This window comes from Gopherus evgoodei, chromosome 9 (assembly GCF_007399415.2).
Source record: "Gopherus evgoodei ecotype Sinaloan lineage chromosome 9, rGopEvg1_v1.p, whole genome shotgun sequence".
NCBI lineage: Eukaryota > Metazoa > Chordata > Testudines > Testudinidae > Gopherus > Gopherus evgoodei.
Window position 1 is genome coordinate 1258809 of NC_044330.1, and position 21459 is coordinate 1280267.

The 21459-nt window shown below is 52.2% G+C and overlaps 1 protein-coding gene across 7 annotated transcripts in view; it reads left to right on the forward strand.

Moving 5' to 3' along the window:
• XXYLT1 (xyloside xylosyltransferase 1) overlaps positions 1-21459 on the forward strand; it is a 139799-nt gene that overhangs the window by 43232 nt on the left and 75108 nt on the right. For 5 of the 7 annotated variants that reach the window (XR_004001990.1, XM_030575446.1, XM_030575445.1 and 2 more), the window contains one exon: positions 11137-11187. The exons of the other annotated variants lie outside the window; for them this stretch is intronic. Coding sequence is in view for 4 of the 5 variants with exons in the window: in XM_030575446.1 (XP_030431306.1) it covers positions 11137-11187 (51 nt within the window). In the remaining variant the exon portion in view is untranslated. The remainder of the gene's footprint in view (positions 1-11136; positions 11188-21459) is intronic. 7 annotated transcript variants of the gene reach the window in all.

Sequence of the window (21459 nt, forward strand, 5' to 3'; positions counted from 1 at the left end):
AGGTTTTTCGCCTTCCTCTGCAGCGTGGGGCATGGGTCACTTGCTGGTGGATTCTCTGCAGCTTGAAGTCTTCAAACCACAATTTGAAGACTTCAATAACTCGGACATAGGTTAGGGGTTTGTTATAGAAGTGGATGGGTAGGGTTCTGTGGCCTGCTTTGTGCAGGGGGTCGGACTAGATGATCACGTTGGTCCCTTCTGACCCTAAAGTCTGTGAGTCAATTGCTAAGACAAATAAGTTTGTTCACATTTGCAGGAGATAAAGCTGCCCTCTTCTTATTTACAGTGTCACCTGAAAGTGAGAACAGGCATTTGAATGGGACTTTTGTAGCTGGCATTGCAAGGCATTTACATGTCAGATGTGCTAAACGTTCGTATGCCCCTTCATGCTTCGGTCACCATTCCAGAGGACAGGCTTCCGTGCTGATGATGCTCGTTAAAAAAATGTGTTTATTACATTTGTGACTGAACTCCTTGGGGGAGAACTGAATGCCAGCTCTGTTTTGCCAGGATTCTGCCATATATTTCATGTTCTAGCAGTCTCAGGTGATGACTCAGCACATGTTGTTCATTTTAAGAAAACTTTGACAAATTTGACAAAATTCAGAGAGGGCACCAATGTGAGATTTCTAAGGATAGCTACGGCACTCGACCCAAGGTTTAAGAATCTAAAGTGCCATTCAGAATCTGAGAGGCATAAGGTGTGGAGCATGGTCTCAGAAGTCTTAAAAGAGCAACACTCTGATAAGGAAACTACAGAACCCAAACCACCAAAAAAGAAAGCTGCTTTGGACCGTTATCGATCAGAACCCATCTTCAGCATGGATGCATGTCCCCTAGAATAGTGGTTGAAGCATGAAGGGACATGTGAATCTTTAGCGCATCTGGCACGTAAATATTTTGCGACGCGACTACAACAGCGCCATGTGAACGCCTGTTCTCACTTTCAGGTGACTCTGTAAACAAGAAGAGGGCAGCATTATCTCCTGCAAATGTAAACAAACTTGTTTGTCTGAGTGACTGGCTGATCAAGAAGTAGGACTGAGTGAACTTGTAGGCTCCAAAGCTTTACATTTTTTAATTTTGAATGCAGTTATTTTTTGTACATAATTCTACATTTGTCAGTTCAACTTTCATGATAAAGAGATTGCACTACAGTACTTGAATCATAGAAGATTAGGGTTGGAAGGGACCTCAGAAGGTCATCGTTACTATTTCTTTTGTTTTTTACCGTGCAAATATTTGTAATAAATATAAAGTGAGCCCTGTACACTTTGTATTCTGTGTTGTAACTGAAGTCGATATATTTGAAAATGTAGAAAACATCCAAAAATATTTAAATAAAAGGTATTTGATTATTGTGTAACAGTGTGATTAATCCTGATTAATTTTTTAAATCACTTGACAACACTAGTTTTAAGTGTAGACAAGCCCTTACATTTCTCACTTCAATGGAGTTAATCTGATTTAAACGGGTGGAGGATCTGGGCCACTGTTTGCAGTAGTATAACTTGCGTAACTCTTAGACTCTGGTTTGGGCTTGTCATAAACAGATAGCTAAGGGTTAATGTCTCTTTCACCTGAAACACCTGACCAGAAAACCAATCAGGAAACCGGATTTTTTCAACTTTGGGTGGAGGGAAGTTTGTGTAAGAGGTCTTTTGTCTGTCAGCCTGTTTCCTCTGAGCTTTGGAGAAGTAGTTCTATTTTCTAGTCTTCTGTTTCTAAGTGTAAGGACAAAAAGATCAGATAGTAAGTTTTATGGTTTCTTTTCTTTGGTATTTGCATGAATATCAGTGCTGGAGTGCTTTGATTTGTATTCTTTTTGAATAAGGCTGTTTATTCAATATTCTTTTAAGCAATTGACCCGGTGTTGTATCATCTAATACAGAGAGCGCATTTGTTTGTATTTTTTCTTTCTTTTTTATATAAAGCTTTCTTTTAAGACCTGTTGGAGTTTTTCTTTACTTCAGGGAAATTGAGTCTGTACTCACCAGGGAATTGGTGGGAGGAAGAAATCAGGGGAGAGCTGTGTGTTGGATTGCTAGCCTGATTTTGCATTCCCTCTGGGGGGAATAGGAAAGTACTTTCTGTTTCCAGGATCGGGAACAGAGAGGGGGGAGTCTCGGTGTAGTTTCACAGAGCTTGTGTCTGTGTATCTCTCCAGGAGCACCTGGAGGGGGGAAGGGGAAAAGGATTATTTCCCTTTGTTGTGAGACTCAAGGGATTTGAGTCTTGGGGTCCCCAGGGAAGGTTTTTCAGGGGGACCAGAGTGCCCCAAAACACTCTAATTTTTTTGGGTGGTGGCAGCAGGTACCAGGTCCAAGCTGGTGACTAAGCTTGGAGGTTTTCATGCTAACCCCCATATTTTGGACGCTAAGGTCCAAAATCTGGGAATAAGGTTATGATATGGTGTGCAGCGTTGTGGGAAAGATACAATCCAGAAGCCAGTAGGAATATTATATTTTTCTTTTCTCTGCTAGGGGCTTTTTAGCAGAGAGAAACAGTTTGGTTTTAAAAGGGAACCAGAGAGAATTTTTTTTTCTGCTCTCTAGCAGTTTGTGGTTTGCATGTTAAGCGAGAAGCCATTACCAAACTGTTAAGGGTCTTTTGTCATGCAATAGCCCTCCCATTAGGTGGCAAGTACCAGCACTTAGATGCATGCAAATTAAGTGGTTTTTCTGGTTTCCCTTCATTGAACATTAGCTAGAGAGAGAAAGGGAAAAAAAGTACTGTTGCTAGGCAGACTCCAGGAGGGAACAGAGCCTGCAGTTCAAAAGAGAAACACCGGAGGGCACCCCAACACAAGAAAACAGGAACCATGTCTACCAGGACAAAAATGGAGGCCGAAGACCAATTCAAAGAAGCTGAACACAGGCGAGAGATGGAAAAACACAAACAGGAACTAGAAATAAAACAAAAAGAGATGGAGATAAAAGAAAAGGAAGAAAGCCTCAAACTGGCAGCCTTCCAAAGAGAACAGGCAGCCCAAGAGGCAGCACACAAAAGAAAACTAGAAGAAGAAGAGGTGGCCCACCGCCGAGAAATGGAAAAACAACAAAAAGAAATGGAAAAACAACAAAAAGAGAATGAAGAGAAGGAAAAACAGAGAAAACATGAACTGGAGTTGGCAAAAGCTGGGCTGCATGTGCCAGCCAACCCTAACAACCCGGCGCCAATTATTACTCCACAGCACAGGAAATTTCCCACCTACAAGGCAGGTGATGACACCGAGGCCTTCCTGGAAAATTTTGAAAGAGCCTGTCTTGGGTACAGCATCCCCGAAGACCAGTACATGGTAGAATTAAGGCCACACCTCAGTGGACCTTTAGCAGAGGTGGCAGCTGAAATGCCCAAGCCGCAAATGAATGACTATAAACTTTTTCAAACCAAGGCCAGATACCGGATGGGGATAACCCCAGATCATGCCCGTCGGCGCTTCAGAACCCAAAAGTGGAAACCAGAGGTGTCATTTCCCAAACACGCCTACTACATTGCAAAAAACTATGAGGCCTGGTTAACAGGAAACAACATTCAAACCTTGGAAGAAGTGAACCTCCTCATACAAATGGAGCAGTTCTTGGATGGTGTTCCTGAAGACATCACACGGTACATACAAGATAGAAATCCCAAAACTATCGCTGAGGCGGGGGAGATTGGAGCCAAATGGATGGAACTGGCAGAAAGCAAAAAAGCTACTGTCAAGGGGAACGATTACCCCAGGGGGCACACAGACCATAAACCCTACAACCGAGGACAGCCAAAGACCCTACATACCACCCAAGTAAAGCCACAGATACCCTACTCTTCAACCTCACCAGTCTCCAGTAACTCACCTCGGCCCAGTGACCCATCAGATGGAAGATGCTTTAAGTGTAATGAACCGGGACATATCAAGGCCAACTGTCCCAAGAACACCATGCGAGTGCAATTCATTACACCACCATCACCCCAAAGATCCCCAGGCCCAGATGCCTCTCAAATACCCTTGGAGCGAAGGGAAAATTTGAGAGTGGGCGGAAAGAAGGTTACTGCGTGGAGAGACACGGGGGCACAAGTGTCAGCTATCCACCAATCCTTCGTTGACCCCAAATTCATCAACCCAAAGGCCAAAGTTACAATTTACCCCTTCATGTCACAAGCTGTAGACTTGCCTACAGCTCAACTGCCTGTCCAGTACAAAGGCTGGTCAGGAATGTGGACTTTTGCAGTCTATGACAATTATCCTATCCCCATGCTACTGGGGGAAGACTTGGCCAACCAGGTGAGGCGGGCCAAGAGAGTGGGAATGGTTACCCGTAGCCAAACCAGGCAAGCTTCCAGACCCATTCCTGTTCCTGAGCCGTCCACAGAGGCCCCGTCTGTGTTACCAGAGACCCAGACAGAGGTAGTGGACCCGGATTCCATGCCTACCACTGAAACAGCCACAGCATCTCCAGTCGCAGGCCCGGAACTGGAACAGCAACCAGCACCAGCAAGTGCAACCACATCTTCAAACTCAACGCCAGAGGGCGCCAGCGAGCCAGAACTGGCAGAAGCACACGACAGCCATACCCAAAAGGCTCAGCCAGAGCCTGAAATACCCTCAGGTGCACCAGCGGAGAGCGGTTCACCAGCAACGGAAACAACCCCATCACCTACATCGCTTCCAGAGGGACCAAGCCCAAGTCCACAGTCTGAGGAAGAACTGGTGACCCCAGCCTCAAGGGAACAGTTCCAGGCTGAGCAGGAAGCAGATGACAGCCTTCAGAAAGCGTGGGCGGCAGCACGGAGCACCCCACCGCCTCTCAGCTCTTCTAATCGATCCCGGTTTGTTATAGACCAAGGACTTTTATACAAGGAAATTCTTTCTGGTGGACACCGGGAAGAATGGCAGCCGCAAAAACAGTTGGTGGTTCCAACTAAGTACCGGGGGAAGCTCTTAAGCTTAGCCCATGATCATCCCAGTGGCCATGCTGGGGTGAACAGAACCAAGGACCGGTTGGGGAAGTCCTTCCACTGGGAGGGGATGGGCAAGGATGTTGCCAAGTATGTCCGGTCTTGTGAGGTATGCCAAAGAGTGGGAAAGCCTCAAGACCAGGTCAAGGCCCCTCTCCAGCCACTCCCCATAATTGAGGTCCCATTTCAGCGAGTAGCTGTGGATATTCTGGGCCCTTTCCCAAAAAAGACGCCCAGAGGAAAGCAGTATGTACTGACTTTAGTGGATTTTGCTACCCGATGGCCAGAAGCAGTAGCTCTAGGCAACACCAGGGCTAACACTGTGTGCCTGGCCCTAACAGACATCTTTGCCAGGGTAGGTTGGCCCTCCGACATCCTTACAGATTCAGGGTCTAATTTCCTGGCAGGGACCATGGAAAAACTGTGGGAAACTCATGGGGTGAATCACTTGGTTGCCACCCCGTACCACCATCAAACCAATGGCCTGGTGGAAAGGTTCAATGGAACTTTGGGGGCCATGATACGAAAATTCATCAACGAATTCTCCAATACTTGGGACCTAGTGTTGCAGCAGTTGCTGTTTGCCTACAGGGCTGTACCACATCCCAGTTTAGGGTTTTCACCATTTGAACTTGTGTATGGTCACGAGGTTAAGGGGCCATTACAGTTGGTGAAGCAGCAATGGGAGGGGTTTACGCCTTCTCCAGGAACTAACATTCTGGACTTTGTAAGCAACCTACAAAGCACCCTCCGACACTCTTTAGCCCTTGCTAGAGAGAACCTAAAGGATGCTCAAGAAGAGCAAAAGGCCTGGTATAACAGACATGCCAGAGAACGTTCCTTCAAGGTAGGAGACCAGGTTATGGTCTTGAAGGCGCAACAGGCCCATAAGATGGAAGCATCATGGGAAGGGCCATTCACGGTCCAAGAGCGCCTGGGAGCTGTAAACTACCTCATAGCATTTCCCAATTCCTCACTAAAGCCTAAAGTGTACCATGTTAATTCTCTCAAGCCTTTCTATTCCAGAGACTTACAGGTTTGTCAGTTTACAGTCCAGGGAGATGATGCTGAGTGGCCTGACGGTGTCTACTACGACGGAAAAAAAAGACGGTGGCGTGGAAGAGGTGAACCTCTCAACCACCCTGGAACGTCTGCAGCGGCAACAAATCAAGGAGCTGTGCACTAGCTTCGCCCCATTGTTCTCAGCCACCCCAGGACGGACTGAACGGGCATACCACTCCATTGATACAGGTAATGCTCACCCAATCAGAACCCCACCCTACCGGGTGTCTCCTCATGCCCAAGCTGCTATAGAACGGGAGATCCAGAACATGCTACAGATGGGTATAATCCGCCCATCTACCAGTGCATGGGCATCTCCAGTGGTTCTGGTACCCAAACCAGATGGGGAAATACGCTTCTGCGTGGACTACCGTAAGCTAAATGCTGTAACTCGTCCGGACAACTATCCAATGCCACGTACTGATAAGCTATTGGAAAAGTTGGGACGTGCCCAGTTCATCTCTACCATAGACTTAACCAAGGGGTACTGGCAAGTACCGCTAGATGAACCTGCCAAGGAGAGGTCAGCATTCGTCACCCATACGGGGGTGTATGAATTCAATGTCCTTCCTTTCGGCCTTCGAAATGCACCCGCCACCTTCCAGAGGCTGGTAGACGGTCTACTAGCTGGACTGGGAGAATTTGCAGTTGCCTACCTCGATGATGTGGCCATTTTTTCAGACTCCTGGCCCGAACACCTACTCCACCTGGAAAAGGTCTTTGAGCGCATCAGGCAGGCAGGACTAACTGTTAAGGCCAAAAAGTGTCAAATAGGCCAAAACAGAGTGACTTACCTGGGGCACCAGGTGGGTCGAGGAACCATAAACCCCCTACAGGCCAAGGTGGATGCTATCCAAAAGTGGCCTGTCCCAAGGTCAAAGAAACAGGTCCAATCCTTCTTAGGCTTGGCCGGATACTACAGACGATTTGTACCACACTACAGCCAAATCGCTGCCCCATTGACCGACCTAACCAAAAAGACCCAGCCAAATGCCGTCAAGTGGACTAATGAGTGTCAAAAAGCCTTTACCCAGCTTAAGGCAATGCTCATGTCTGACCCTGTACTCAGGGCCCCGGATTTTGACAAACCATTCCTAGTAACCACAGATGCATCTGAGCGTGGTATAGGAGCAGTGCTCATGCAGGAAGCAACAGATCACAACTTCCATCCTGTCGTGTTTCTCAGCAAGAAACTGTCTGAGAGGGAAAGTCACTGGTCAGTCAGTGAAAAGGAATGCTATGCCATTGTGTACGCCCTGGAAAAGCTACGCCCATATGTTTGGGGACGGCGGTTCCAACTACAAACTGACCATGCTGCACTAAAGTGGCTTCATACTGCCAAGGGGAACAACAAGAAACTTCTTCGTTGGAGTTTAGCTCTCCAAGATTTTGATTTTGAAATTCAACACATCACAGGAGCTTCTAACAAAGTTGCTGATGCACTCTCCCGTGAGAGTTTCCCAAAATCCAGTAGTTAAAAAGTGTTCTTAAAATGTAAAAGTCTGTTAGTTATATACTTAGTAGTATATGTAAAGGTGCATGTGTTGTATTAATCTGTTTATTTTCAAGTTCTAGAAGGAAATTGCCGCCAGTGAGCTTCCCCACTGTCTGCAATTTGGGGGGCGTGTCATAAACAGATAGCTAAGGGTTAATGTCTCTTTCACCTGAAACACCTGACCAGAAAACCAATCAGGAAACCGGATTTTTTCAACTTTGGGTGGAGGGAAGTTTGTGTAAGAGGTCTTTTGTCTGTCTGCCTGTTTCCTCTGAGCTTTGGAGAAGTAGTTCTATTTTCTAGTCTTCTGTTTCTAAGTGTAAGGACAAAAAGATCAGATAGTAAGTTTTATGGTTTCTTTTCTTTGGTATTTGCATGAATATCAGTGCTGGAGTGCTTTGATTTGTATTCTTTTTGAATAAGGCTGTTTATTCAATATTCTTTTAAGCAATTGACCCTGTGTTGTATCATCTAATACAGAGAGCGCATTTGTTTGTATTTTTTCTTTCTTTTTTATATAAAGCTTTCTTTTAAGACCTGTTGGAGTTTTTCTTTACTTCAGGGAAATTGAGTCTGTACTCACCAGGGAATTGGTGGGAGGAAGAAATCAGGGGAGAGCTGTGTGTTGGATTGCTAGCCTGATTTTGCATTCCCTCTGGGGGGAATAGGAAAGTACTTTCTGTTTCCAGGATCGGGAACAGAGAGGGGGGAGTCTCGGTGTAGTTTCACAGAGCTTGTGTCTGTGTATCTCTCCAGGAGCACCTGGAGGGGGGAAGGGGAAAAGGATTATTTCCCTTTGTTGTGAGACTCAAGGGATTTGAGTCTTGGGGTCCCCAGGGAAGGTTTTTCAGGGGGACCAGAGTGCCCCAAAACACTCTAATTTTTTGGGTGGTGGCAGCAGGTACCAGGTCCAAGCTGGTGACTAAGCTTGGAGGTTTTCATGCTAACCCCCATATTTTGGACGCTAAGGTCCAAAATCTGGGAATAAGGTTATGATAGGGCTCATACAATACAATGGTTGATTTTGCACTGGGAAGTTCAGAGCGTTGAGGATATTGCCAAGTTAAGAGTGGTGTCAAGGTGAAATAACACCTCTGCAGAGGTGTGCAAAGCTTCCTGCTTGCAAAGGGCTCTTTGAGCAGGGAGTTGTACTAGATGACCTCCTGAGGTCTCTTCCAACCCTAATCTTCCTTCTCCCACCTTGGAGGAGGGCGCAGTAGCGGATACCATCCCAGTCACCCCTTTGCTGTCTGACTGACTCTGCCAGCAGGTGACAATTAGTGCTGATTGTGGTGCTGGTTTGATGTCACGGATGCTTGTCCAGGAGCACCTGGCTTGAGGTACCAAACTCAGTTCTTCCGAAGTTAACACCTTTTGGTCACCTTTGAACTGGCTCAGATTCAAAATGGCTGATGTAAAGCCAAAAGACACTGTCACCCATTTCTCATCCCCTGGGCCACGCAGTCACCCCGCAGAGTCTCTTTGCGTTGGTGAGCACGGACTGGTGACAGAGGAGGCACCGAAGCGTACTGCCAGCTTTGATCCGCTACCTAGCAGGGAGAAGGAATGCGTCTGTGCAGGGCGGAGACGTGAGTAGAATTCAGGGGCCTGAGGAGCCAGAGCTTCACTTTTAACAAGTCTGAGTAAGAGTCACAGTCTGTGAGGTTCAGCTGAGGCGTGATTATTGCTCATTGAAATTTTACCAGCATGCGCTGAGCTAATGTCAGTGGGTGTCGTGAACAACTGGTTTGTCACTCGGAAGGAGGCAGTATTCTCCAGTGGGGTAGGCCCGGCTTTGAAACTTCGCCCTGTTCACGTGATTATTATTTTTCTGTTCCATTCAGAGTATGCTGAGTCGGGAGAGTTGGGTGGGATGATGGGAAAAGGAACCACAGGGGCGCTCCCCGGCAGTATGATGGACCATAAACATATGCTGCAAATACATGGAATCTGAAGGCTGTAAATGTGTATCTGGCGCTTGTGTTCTATACCAGCTCTATAGCCCCTGACTACACTGGAGGAGCAGCATCTCTTCGCTTTGAGGGAGGCAGACATGCCATGTGGAGTTAGAGATTTCACAGAATTTGAGCGAAGGTGGCGTTCAGTAAACTGGAGGCAGCAGATTCTTTCTTGGCCAATAAGAACAGCTGGCAGGCTTACAAGGAGGCTTAGGGTGTGTTTGCGTCCCAGCGCAGCCAAACAGACGCGCTAGCGCAGAGCGAGCTCGCATACCAAGACCAGCAGTGTGGCAGCTTGGGCTACCTGGATGGGCGGCTTGTACTTTGCAATGCAGCGTGCCCTGAATGCCATTTTTCCAATACAGGCCCCGTTCTAGCAGCGTGGGAGGCAGACTTTGCAGACGTTCTGTACTTGCTAAACAAACTGACAGGAAGAAAGACGCCCTGGCAATAGAGGAAGAAACCATCCCAGACTGCAAAGTGCCCTCAGTCCTTAAGGTTCCCGAGACGAGAGGGAGGTTGGCTCTGGCCCAGGGTTTTGCATCTTTTTACTAAGGGGATTCACCCACCACATTGTCTTTTTTCCAGCACCACAATCCTAATCCCGGCCTGATGCAGCAGGGAGGCCCCAGGGGAGAGGGGCTGGAGACTGAGCGCCCTATGCTCGTCCTGCAGCAGCTCCTGTGCCACAGAGCTGGCCAGACATTACAGCCTGCCACGCAGGGTCCCAGTGCCACTGGGGTTTGGGCCAGCCGCCCCTCTGTCCGAATGGCACTGCGAACCTGTGCGCTAGGTCAGGGCTGGCGTTAGACTCACTGGGGCCTAGGGCAGAAACTAATGAGTCAAAGCCCAAGCCCCAACACCCGGGGCTGAAGCTAAAGCCAGATCATGCAACTTAGCTTCATGGAGCCCCTGTGGTGTGGAGTCCTGGATAATTGCCCTTCTTGTGACCCCTAATGCTGGCCCTGCGCTAGGTCACATCACCCAGAGCAGGGAGCTGGCCCCAGCTCTGTGGGGCAGGATCTGCCTCTGTGGGATGTGGGCAGGGAGGGCTCGCTGCCCCCTACCCACTGTCCCTGGGGCTCTGCACCAGGCCCTTAACTCATCTACAGCATTCCCACCAAGTGTTTGGGAAACACGGTGTTACCCACCACCAAGCCAAACACAAGACAAAGGTGAGGTTCTTCTCATTAAACACCCGTCTGTGATGTGTGGAGTTAACACTGAGAGCAACTAACCATTGGAACAAACTCCCCAGGGAAGTGGGGGATTCTCCATCTCTTGGTGTCTTCAGACCCAGACTGGAGCCTTTCTGGAAGATGCTGGGCTCAGAACAGGGGTGACCGGGTGACATTCCATGTCTGGTGCTAAACGGGTCATACTAGGGGATGTAATGATCCCCTCTGGGATTAAGTTCTCCAACTCTGATGGCTCTGGCACGTTTTCTGATCGTACAGGGCTTTAAGCATTGCTCCTCATGGGGCGGTGTTTGACCTGGCTGTTAATCCCAAACCCACAGACCGCTTGGGCATGAATCATGCTTGGGATTGGCTGCAGCTTGTGTTAGTAGCTGACCCCTCAGAAAGTTGCTGTCCAGCCCTGTGGCTGCCTCCCGAGTGTGTCTGTGAGTCCCAGCCTTGGCTGGCTAGTCTCTGTCAGTGATGACGTGTGCTTCTTTCGCAGAGCACAGCCCTCGAGAGCAATGGCCTGGGGAGAGAGAGACTGGAGTGAGCCATGAGTTATTCCATGTCTTGCGCACATCCTGTTCCTGCCCCTGCCCCGGCCAATGGCTTGCTGCCGACAGACAGTAGCAGCTGTATGGGGCAGTGGTGAGGCACTGCGTTGCGTCCCAGGGAACCTGTTCAGCCCCCAGGGTAATGTGCTTCTTCAGCCTTGTAGGCGTGATGTGGAGAGCTCCCTGCAGACCGTGGGAACATGTCACCAAGTTCCAGGCTTCAAGCAGACGTTCAGCTTAGCTCAAAAGACAGGACAAGGTAGTGGGATCCAGGAGGCATATTGTAAGATGAAGTGACAAGAAAAGAGTCTGTTACAAGGCACAGCATGCGTTCAGAGCAGGACGGCCTCTGCTGGTGTATTTCTGTGGACACAGGCCTGTCCTCTTTTGCAGGTGTTGAGCTTGTTCAGGTGGGACTCGAGTGTGTGCACAGACAGGTAGGAAACAGCTGTTCAGGCTGTTTGGCGCGTTCACTTCTGTAGCAGAAGCTTGGCACAACTCAGTCCAGAAATCTCTGCCTGCATCAGAACAAGGCCACTGCTGACACCAGACACTGGCACTGCCAGTGATCAGTGCATCAGTTACATTTTCATCTCTAAAGATACATGGGCCAAAAATTTCAACCCTGGCAGCCTGAAGTGGGACAGCGCTGAGCTCCCCTAACTCCTGGGGAAGGCAGTGGGAGCTGGGGGGTCTCAGCACCTTTAAATAACAGGCCATTTATTTCCTGCTGCCCACTGTTTTTTGTTCCTTATAACTTCCCCCTGGGCTTTCACTGCTGACTGAAGCCTGGTCGCCCATGCAGGCCATTTGGGCTGGTTCGTGGGTGCCTTATTCCTGTGTCTCACACCTGTACCAATGAAGAGACAAACATCAGAAGTTGGGTAACGGGAAACGTGCATCATTAACTGGCTCAAAATTCAATCTTCTTTTCCTTTTATCAATGTACAGAGTAATTCCTTGTGTGCTTGTAAAATCGGAGATGATTCAGTGCTCTGTTACAATTAATAAAAGATATTTACAGAGTGTCTCTCAGCCCTTTGCCAATGACTAATCCTCACAACCATTGTCTGAATCGAGGGTACGTCCATGCTTCAGTTAGACACCTGTGGCTGGCCCAGGCCAGCTGAGTCAGGCTCACGGGGCTTGGGCCAAGGAGCTGTTTCGTGGTGGTGTAATCATTGGGGCGCAAGCTGGAGCCTGAGCCCCAGGACCCTGTGACGTGGGAGGGTCCCAGAGCTTGTGCTATAGCCCAAACCCCAGTGTCTGTCTACACCACCATTGCACAGCCCCTTAGCCCGAGCCCCGCGAGTGCAAGTCAGCTGTCACTGACCAGGCTCAAGTGTCTCACTGCAGTGTGGGCATACCCGGAGAGAGACTGAGGCCCGCGGGAGAGCTGGGGGTAAAACCCAGGCATCCAGACTTCATACTTTGTTCCAACAGTTACTGCACAGGCCGACTGGGCCAGTTTGTCTGAACCCTGCTGCCGTGACAAAGCCACATGCATTGTGGGGGGAGGGCGCGCCATTCTCAGTGGCAAAGTAACTGTGACTTGTTCTTCAACAGTAATGGGTGGGTTGGGGGTGACAGACTTTAAGAAATGTCATTGCAGCATCTGTGGAGGAGAAGGGCAGCAGGACGAACCCGAAGTGAATTCCCATGAGGCAGTGTAGCAGCATGTCAGAACTGCAGTATTTTGTTGTTGATTTTTGGCTGAAAACATTTTCCACAGGAGAAGCCCCCCCCGTTTTCTGTCTGGCTCTAATCACAGCAGCAGGCTCTGTGATCAGGCATTTCAAGGGCAACAAACAGAGGTGCTTTGAGATTTCTAAACGAGCTGGAGCTGTTAACAAAACTGCTCCAGCAGGGAATAGACTCTCACCAGCCCTTTAACAAGCATCTAGCACAGGGAAAGTGAAGACAGTTCCCTTCCAGTGCCAGCAGCCCAGTGGGACACAGACTGATCGCTTCTTCCCAGGAATCGTCTCTCCCCTGAAACAGTGGCGCTGGCATCTGGAAGGAAGGCTGGAGTTTCTAAATGACACTCTGGGTAGGGGAATCCAGTCATTGGTGTCAGGGCTGTGGATTGTCAGGCTTGCTCCTTGCCGTGAATTTCTGAGATGTACAGTGCACACACAGTGAGTGTATGGCAGGCCATGGACTGCAGGGTTTGCTTCGCCCACACACCTGCCAGCTTGCATGCGTGCCTGGGGGAATCCCCCAGGTGCCTTGCACTGGGATGTACTGGCACTTTCAGAGGCACCCAGACTGAACCAATACCGACTGGAGCAGTAACCTTAAAACGAAGCAGGAATGTGGAAAACAGCCATCTCCTCCCCAGAGCGACCTTCCTATTTGTCCAGTGCTTCGCAGCTCCACTGAACAAGTGCAAACCTCCTGGCTCAAGAGCAAGCTGCAGGAAATCCTGCTGCTGTTGGTTAGAGCCAGGCTCGAAGCAAGAGCCACCCTGCAGAACTTGGAATCCAAATCAGCTGGCGCTCAGGCCCACCCACATGACAGATAGCCTCTGTCTGGCCATAGCATCCAGCGCCAGCGCTGATTGAAAAATCTTCACCAACACTGGTTTTCAACAGAAAATTGTTTTTTTGACAAAACAACTTTTCATGCAGTGTGTGCTTTCCACAGAAAATGTCTGGGACACCCAAAATGTTTTAGGCTGAAAACCTAAAATGTTGTCCCTGGTGCCTCATGGAAGTTGCAGTTTGGATATCTCACGCCCCCCCTCACCCCTCTCCTCTATGGACTGGGATCCCCAGCTGGACTACATCTCCCATGGTGCACGTCCTCCCCTCGCTGTGGCACATCATGGGAGGTGTCTTTGAGCAGGGCCCTGACTCTTAGAGGCAGAGGGGCTGTGTCACGGAGTACGGGGGAGTCCGGCCCTGCACCCCTCTTCCTGGGTCTCACAGTGACTCTTAGCCAGCCAGTAAAACAGAAGGTTTATTGGACAACAGGAACGCAGGCTACAGCAGAACTTGTAGGCACGAGCAGGACCCCTCAATCAAGTCCTTCTGGGGGTTCAGGAAGCTTAGTTCCCAGCTTGGGATTCTCTGAATTCCAACCACCCAGCCCCAAACCGAAAACTGAACTAACTCCCTCCAGCCAGCCCCTTCCTTTGTCCAGCTTCCCGGGCAAAGGTGCTGACCCCCTCCCCCCTACCTGGCTCAGGGTACAGGCTTAGGTCCTGTCCCTCACATAAAGTCATCCCCGGCTCTCCCGTCCCCCCCACAGACAATCCCTACTGCATCACAGGCTGGAACAGTTTTTATAGTGGGGGTGCTAGGAGCCATTGAACCAAACTGTAAACCCACCTCAAGCCAGGGAGTGTGGCAGCACCCCTAGTTCCAGCATGTAGGCTTAGAGGAGAATGGGCCATGGGGCACTTGAGCTGTGACTGCCAGGAGGCACTGAAGCAGCATGTTGGAATCAAAATATTTCACTTTTTGGCCAAGGGATTTTGGTTTCCATGGGGCAAACCCCATGTTTTCCTACCAACCGGACTGTACTTTGACTGTGCTGAAGTCTTGCCCTTCTTTAGCAAATAAAAGAGTACGCTAATGACCGAAACCACCAGGGAGACCCTGCAGAGCGAGCGAGTGTGAGCGTATGCATGTCTGTGCACACACATGCACCTGGGTGTAACACAGGCAGGCCAAGAGCTGTGGAGACCAGAACTGGGGGAAGCTGCTGCTCGGGGAGTGAGCAGAGGCCTTCAGTGCCCGGGGCTGTCCATCTGGCACCTCTCATGAGCACTCTCACTCTGTCACTCAGACTCGGTGTGTGCAGCACACGTCCGGCAGGGCCGCTGTGACGAGGATGATTCTGTTAATGTTTGAGTTTAATGGGAGAGGCGTGTTCAGGACCGTCCCATTGATGGTGCTTATCCTAAAATGCCTGTTTTCCCCGTAGAACCATCGTTTCATTCAGTCATGACCCACTACCCCCGGGGATAGTGTCAGTTTGTTTTATTTCCATGAGCTGCCCCTTGCTGTAGCATTGACACTGATTATTTTCGGTGTCGTAGATCTGTCAAAGCCAGCCAGGCATGTGCTGCTGTTTCACCTGCCGCAGAACGACAGGGTATTGGCATCTGCCCTGCCAGTGCTGTTACGCAGATAAACATCCTGGGGGAGACTTTCTTCTAGTGTTTGTAGCAGTTTGTATTGATTGTGATCATGGGAAGTGGGAGGGTTGGAGAGAAGTTAAACAGCAACTGGTGCCAGCCAATGGCTTTGGGGCAACTCTGATCCTCTCTGTGCCTTCAGCCACTCTTCCTTTGTTTAAAGGAGGATAGCATAAAGACAATTTGGAAGTGCATTGTACGGTGCATGCCCTGCTGTTTACACACTTTGGACTGCCTAAGGCAGGCAAGTACGTAATTGCTAAGCCTGTCACAGCGGGCCACTGCTCCTCTGGGTTGTCGCTCCCAGCCTCTCCCTGTGACTGCCCCGGGGCCTACTCTGAGCTGCTCACTCCTTGTCTCTGGGAAATAACAAACCATGTGGAAGCTGCCCTGCAAGTGCAGAAACAGCCAGGTGCAGGGGCTGCTGATGGGTTGTCACCAGTGGCTGGCACACATCCTAATTGGCTAATTATCCAATGGGCTGGAATTGCTTTGCAGGAGCTACTGTTCTGCTGTGTCAGGAGCATGAGGAGGTTGTGGAATCTGCTCACTGACATCGTTAACCAGGAGAGCTCGTCCTGCCTCTGGGGAGTATCCTTCCCCTCCTCTTAGCCATCTTCTGCTGCAGGTATTTCCCTGGCAGTCTGACACATCCCTCTGGCTGGGTCAAGAGCACGCTGGGGCTTCTGCTCATTGGGCAGCTGGTGTTAGCTGACGGCTCCGGACCATCTGCAGAACAGGCGGACGGGGGGCTGGTGTTTACTGACTGCTCTGGACCGTCTGCAGAACAGGCGGACGGGGGGCTGGTGTTAACTGACTGCTCTGGACCGTCTGCAGAACAGGCGTATGGGGGACTGGTGTTAGCTGCCTGCTCTGGACCGTCTGCAGAACAAGCGGCCCGGGGGGCTGGTGTTAACTGACTGCTCTGGACCGTCTGCAGAACAGGCGGCCGGGGGGCTGGTGTTAACTGACTGCTCTGGACCGTCTGCAGAACAGGCGTACGGGGGACTGGTGTTAGCTGACTGCTCTGGACCGTCTGCAGAACAGGCGGACGGGGGACTGGTGTTAGCTGACTGCTCTGGATCGTCTGCAGAACAGGCGTACGGGGGACTGGTGTTAGCTGACTGCTCTGGACCGTCTGCAGAACAAGCGGCCGGGGGACTGGTGTTAGCTGCCTGCTCTGGACCGTCTGCAGAACAAGCGGACGGGGGGCTGGTGTTAACTGACTGCTCTGGACCATCTGCAGAACAGGCGTACGGGGGACTGGTGTTAGCTGACTGCTCTGGACCGTCTGCAGAACAAGCGGCCGGGGGGCTGGTGTTAACTGACTTCTCTGGACCATCTGCAGAACAGGCGTACGGGGGACTGGTGTTAGCTGACTGCTCTGGACCGTCTGCAGAACAGACGGACGGGGGGCTGGTGTTAGCTGACTGCTCTGGACCGTCTGCAGAACAGGCGTACGGGGGACTGGTGTTAACTGACTGCTCTGGACCGTCTGCAGAACAGGCGTACGGGGGACTGGTGTTAACTGACTGCTCTGGACCGTCTGCAGAACAAGTGGCCGGGGGGCTGGTGTTAACTGACTGCTCTGGACCGTCTGCAGAACAGGCGGACGGGGGGCTGGTGTTAACTGACTGCTCTGGACCGTCTGCAGAACAAGCGGCCGGGGGGCTGGTGTTAACTGACTGCTCTGGACCATCTGCAGAACAGGCGGACGGGGGGCTGGTGTTAACTGACTGCTCTGGACTGTCTGCAGAACAAGCGGCCGGGGGGCTGGTGTTAACTGACTGCTCTGGACCGTCTGCAGAACAGGCATATTGTGGACTGGTGTTAACTGACTGCTCTGGACCGTCTGCAGAACAGGCGTATGGGGGACTGGTGTTAGCTGCCTGCTCTGGACCGTCTGCAGAACAAGCGGCCGGGGGGCTGGTGTTAACTGACTGCTCTGGACCGTCTGCAGAACAGGCGGCCGGGGGGCTGGTGTTAACTGACTGCTCTGGACCGTCTGCAGAACAGGCGGACGGGGTGCTGGTGTTAACTGACTGCTCTGGACCATCTGCAGAACAAGCGGCCGGGGGGCTGGTGTTAACTGACTGCTCTGGACCGTCTGCAGAACAGGCGTACGGGGGACTGGTGTTAGCTGACTGCTCTGGACCGTCTGCAGAACAGGCGGACGGGGTGCTGGTGTTAACTGACTGCTCTGGACCATCTGCAGAACAGGCGTACGGGGGACTGGTGTTAGCTGACTGCTCTGGACCGTCTGCAGAACAGGCGGCCGGGGGGCTGGTGTTAACTGACTGCTCTGGACCATCTGCAGAACAGGCGTACGGGGGACTGGTGTTAGCTGACTGCTCTGGACCGTCTGCAGAACAAGCGGCCGGGGGGCTGGTGTTAACTGACTGCTCTGGACCGTCTGCAGAACAGGCGGACGGGCGGCTGGTGTTAACTGACTGCTCTGGACTGTCTGCAGAACAGACGGATGGGGGGCTGGTGTTAGCTGACTGCTCTGGACCGTCTGCAGAACAGACGGACGAGGGGCTGGTGTTAGCTGACTGCTCTGGACCGTCTGCAGAACAGGCGTATGGGGGACTGGTGTTAACTGACTGCTCTGGACCGTCTGCAGAACAGGTGTACGGGGGACTGGTGTTAACTGACTGCTCTGGACCGTCTGCAGAACAGGCGGACGGGGGGCTGGTGTTAACTGACTGCTCTGGACCGTCTGCAGAACAGGCGTACGGGGGACTGGTGTTAACTGACTGCTCTGGACCATCTGCAGAACAGGCGTACGGGGGACTGCTGTTAGCTGACTCTTCTGGACCGTCTGCAGAACAAGCGGCCAGGGGGCTGTTGTTAATTGACTGCTCTGGACCGTCTGCAGAACAGGCGGACGGGGGGCTGGTGTTAACTGACTGCTCTGGACCGTCTGCAGAACAAGCGGCCGGGGGGCTGGTGTTAACTGACTGCTCTGGACCGTCTGCAGAACAAGCGGCCGGGGGGCTGGTGTTAGCTGCCTGCTCTGGACCGTCTGCAGAACAAGCGGCCGGGGGACTGGTGTTAGCTGCCTGCTCTGGACCGTCTGCAGAACAGGCGGCCGGGGGGCTGTTGTTAACTGACTGCTCTGGACCGTCTGCAGAACAGGCGGCCGGGGGGCTGGTGTTAGCTGACTGCTCTGGACCGTCTGCAGAACAGGCGGCCGGGGGGCTGGTGTTAACTGACTGCTCTGGACCGTCTGCAGAACAGGCGGACGGGGGGCTGGTGTTAACTGACTGCTCTGGACCGTCTGCAGAACAAGCGGCCGGGGGGCTGGTGTTAACTGACTGCTCTGGACCGTCTGCAGAACAAGCGGCCGGGGGGCTGGTGTTAGCTGCCTGCTCTGGACCGTCTGCAGAACAAGCGGCCGGGGGACTGGTGTTAGCTGCCTGCTCTGGACCGTCTGCAGAACAGGCGGCCGGGGGGCTGTTGTTAACTGACTGCTCTGGACCGTCTGCAGAACAGGCGGCCGGGGGGCTGGTGTTAGCTGACTGCTCTGGACCGTCTGCAGAACAGGCGGCCGGGGGGCTGGTGTTAACTGACTGCTCTGGACCGTCTGCAGAACAGGCGGCCGGGGGGCTGTTGTTAACTGACTGCTCTGGACCGTCTGCAGAACAGGCGGCCGGGGGGCTGGTGTTAGCTGACTGCTCTGGACCGTCTGCAGAACAGGCGGCCGGGGGGCTGGTGTTAACTGACTGCTCTGGACCATCTGCAGAACAAGCGGCTGGGGGGCTGGTGTTAGCTGACTGCTCTGGACCGTCTGCAGAACAGGCACATGGGGGGGCTTTAGCAGGGTGCAGGCGGCCATGGGACACAGCCAGTGGGACTGGACTGGGGCATTTCCGTGCATGTATGGGACTTGCAGACTTTCACACCCAGCTGCCTCGCGAAAGGAGTGTTTTCTGAAGGCACACATATTGTGATGGATGCTGGGAGTGTGCGGCTCCCTGCGTGGTGCTGTGTCCTGAGCTCGCAGGTCAGCTGTCCCATGGTGTGCCGTTCATGCTGGCTGCAGAGCTTGTGAACTGTAACATGTTTGCTTTTGCTCATGCTCACGCTGCAGCCTCTGATGGCAGCCTCCCAGCTTCCTCTTGGCGTGGCTCTGACATGGTCAGGGCTCTGCTCCGCAGGCGGCAGGATTTGTCCTGTGGGCAGAGGGAGAGACTTTATCTGTCAAGAAAACAAGACCCTAATGGGGGAACACGTAACAAAACAGGAAACTGCTCACAGCCCTCAGAGAAGCCCAGGGGAAAACGGCCGGGAACAGCCGGGAACACGGGGGTTAGAAAAACAAAGGAAGCCATGAACAAAGGACAGACAAAGGAGCGGAGCGTGTTTGCATAAATAACTTGTGTATCCATGTGAGGTTTGCCATAGGTCTGGGCATCTGAGACAGCTCTGTGCTGACTTGTGTCGCCGGCCGGCCGGTGCTCTGCTGCCCACGGCTGTTGGCATCCCCAGTGTGATGCAGTAGGGACTGTCTGTGTGGGGGATGGGAGAGCTGGGGATGTCTTTAGGTGAGGGACAGGATCTTTAAGCCTGTAACCTTAGCCAGGTAGGGGGGGAGGGGGTTAGCACCTTCGCCTGGGAAGCTGGAGAAAGGAATCTGCCGGCTGGAGGAGGGGCAGTTCCGTTTTGGTTTTGGGCTGGGTGAGGGGAATTCAGGGGATCCTATGCTGGACCCAAGCGCCCTGAAACTCCAGAAGGACTCGATGGAGGGGTCCTGACTGTGCCTGCAAGCTCTGCTGTAACCTGTGTTCCTGTTGTCCAATAAACCTGTTTTACTGGCTGGCTGAGAGTCACTGTGGGTCCCAGGAAGAGGGGTGCAGGACTGGACTCCCCCACACTCTGTGACACCCTGTACCTGGCAAACTGTGCTGGGCCCTTTAAGAGTCACCTGGCACAATTACGATGGCTTCTGTCCCGCATCCACTGCCTTCCCAGGCCCCTTCCCACATCTCCCTTTGGGCACCGGAGTGCTAATTTGGTCGCTTAGGTGATGCTTTTTCCTGGGTATCCATGGAGATTGCTGGAACCAGGCTTCACACCCTGCTGGCTGACCAAGTGCAAATACACTTTGTGCATGTCTCTGCACATGCATATGCACCAGTGTGCACATGGTGTGTGTGCAAGCAAGCGTGAGTTCAATACACATTAAAGTCCCAGACCATCCTTGCTGGAGTGTGTAGTGCACTGTGGAGCACAGGGTGATTGGAGGCTGGGGCACGATCTGGGAGATGGTGCCGAGCTGACTTCCCTGGGGGATGAGCGCTCAGCACCTCTTGAGCATGCCCTGACCAGGAAGGAGTGAATGTTACAGGCGCACAGCCCGGTGCCAGCCGGATCTCCCAGGCAATGCAGAGGGGGGTCTGAGACAGCCCGTGCCCTTCTGACAGTGGGGTTAGTCACAGAGACAGGCCACAGCTGGGGTGGGGCTTAGCCAAAGCATGTGCCCGTTAAGTTCTGGGCACCATCCTCCAAATCAAAGCCAGGTGGGAGATTGTGCAAGGCGGAGAGGATGGGCTAGGGTGTGTGGAGCTGCCTGGGGTCCATCTCTAATGAGCAGCGCTGGCTCTGGGCTGGAAATGCCTGCTCAGCACGTGGGACCCTGCCGCTCTCCCTGTCTCAAGAGTCATTTCCAGGTAGCAAAACTCATCAAAGGAGTCAGGAATCAAAGGTGACACAATGGAGCAGTGAGCGTGCAGCCCGGTGTGTGTGTCTGCCGCACGGGCTGGCTGCCTGGCCTTCAGTGCCACTTGGCTCAGGGGCCACGTCACCTCATCTCTTGTTTGGGTGGCTGCACGCTGGCACAGAGGCATCTCCCAGCCCAAGTTAAAGGCCTTTGTTTCATCGGGTTGTTCAGTGCCAGACACACACACACACACACACACACACCCCTCGGCGAGGGAGGCTTGCCAGCAGCCTGCATGCAGCCCGTAGGTGGCGCTCTCTCGCCTCCCGTGTGTGACTTGGCAGCTCCCCCCACCCTGTCCATACAGGTGCCAGGCAGTCGGCTCAGACAAGACAACCCGCCATCAGTCCAGCGGCTGTAGTCCTCACCCGTCACCGCGGGAGGTTGCTGCCTCTCCCCCGCAGT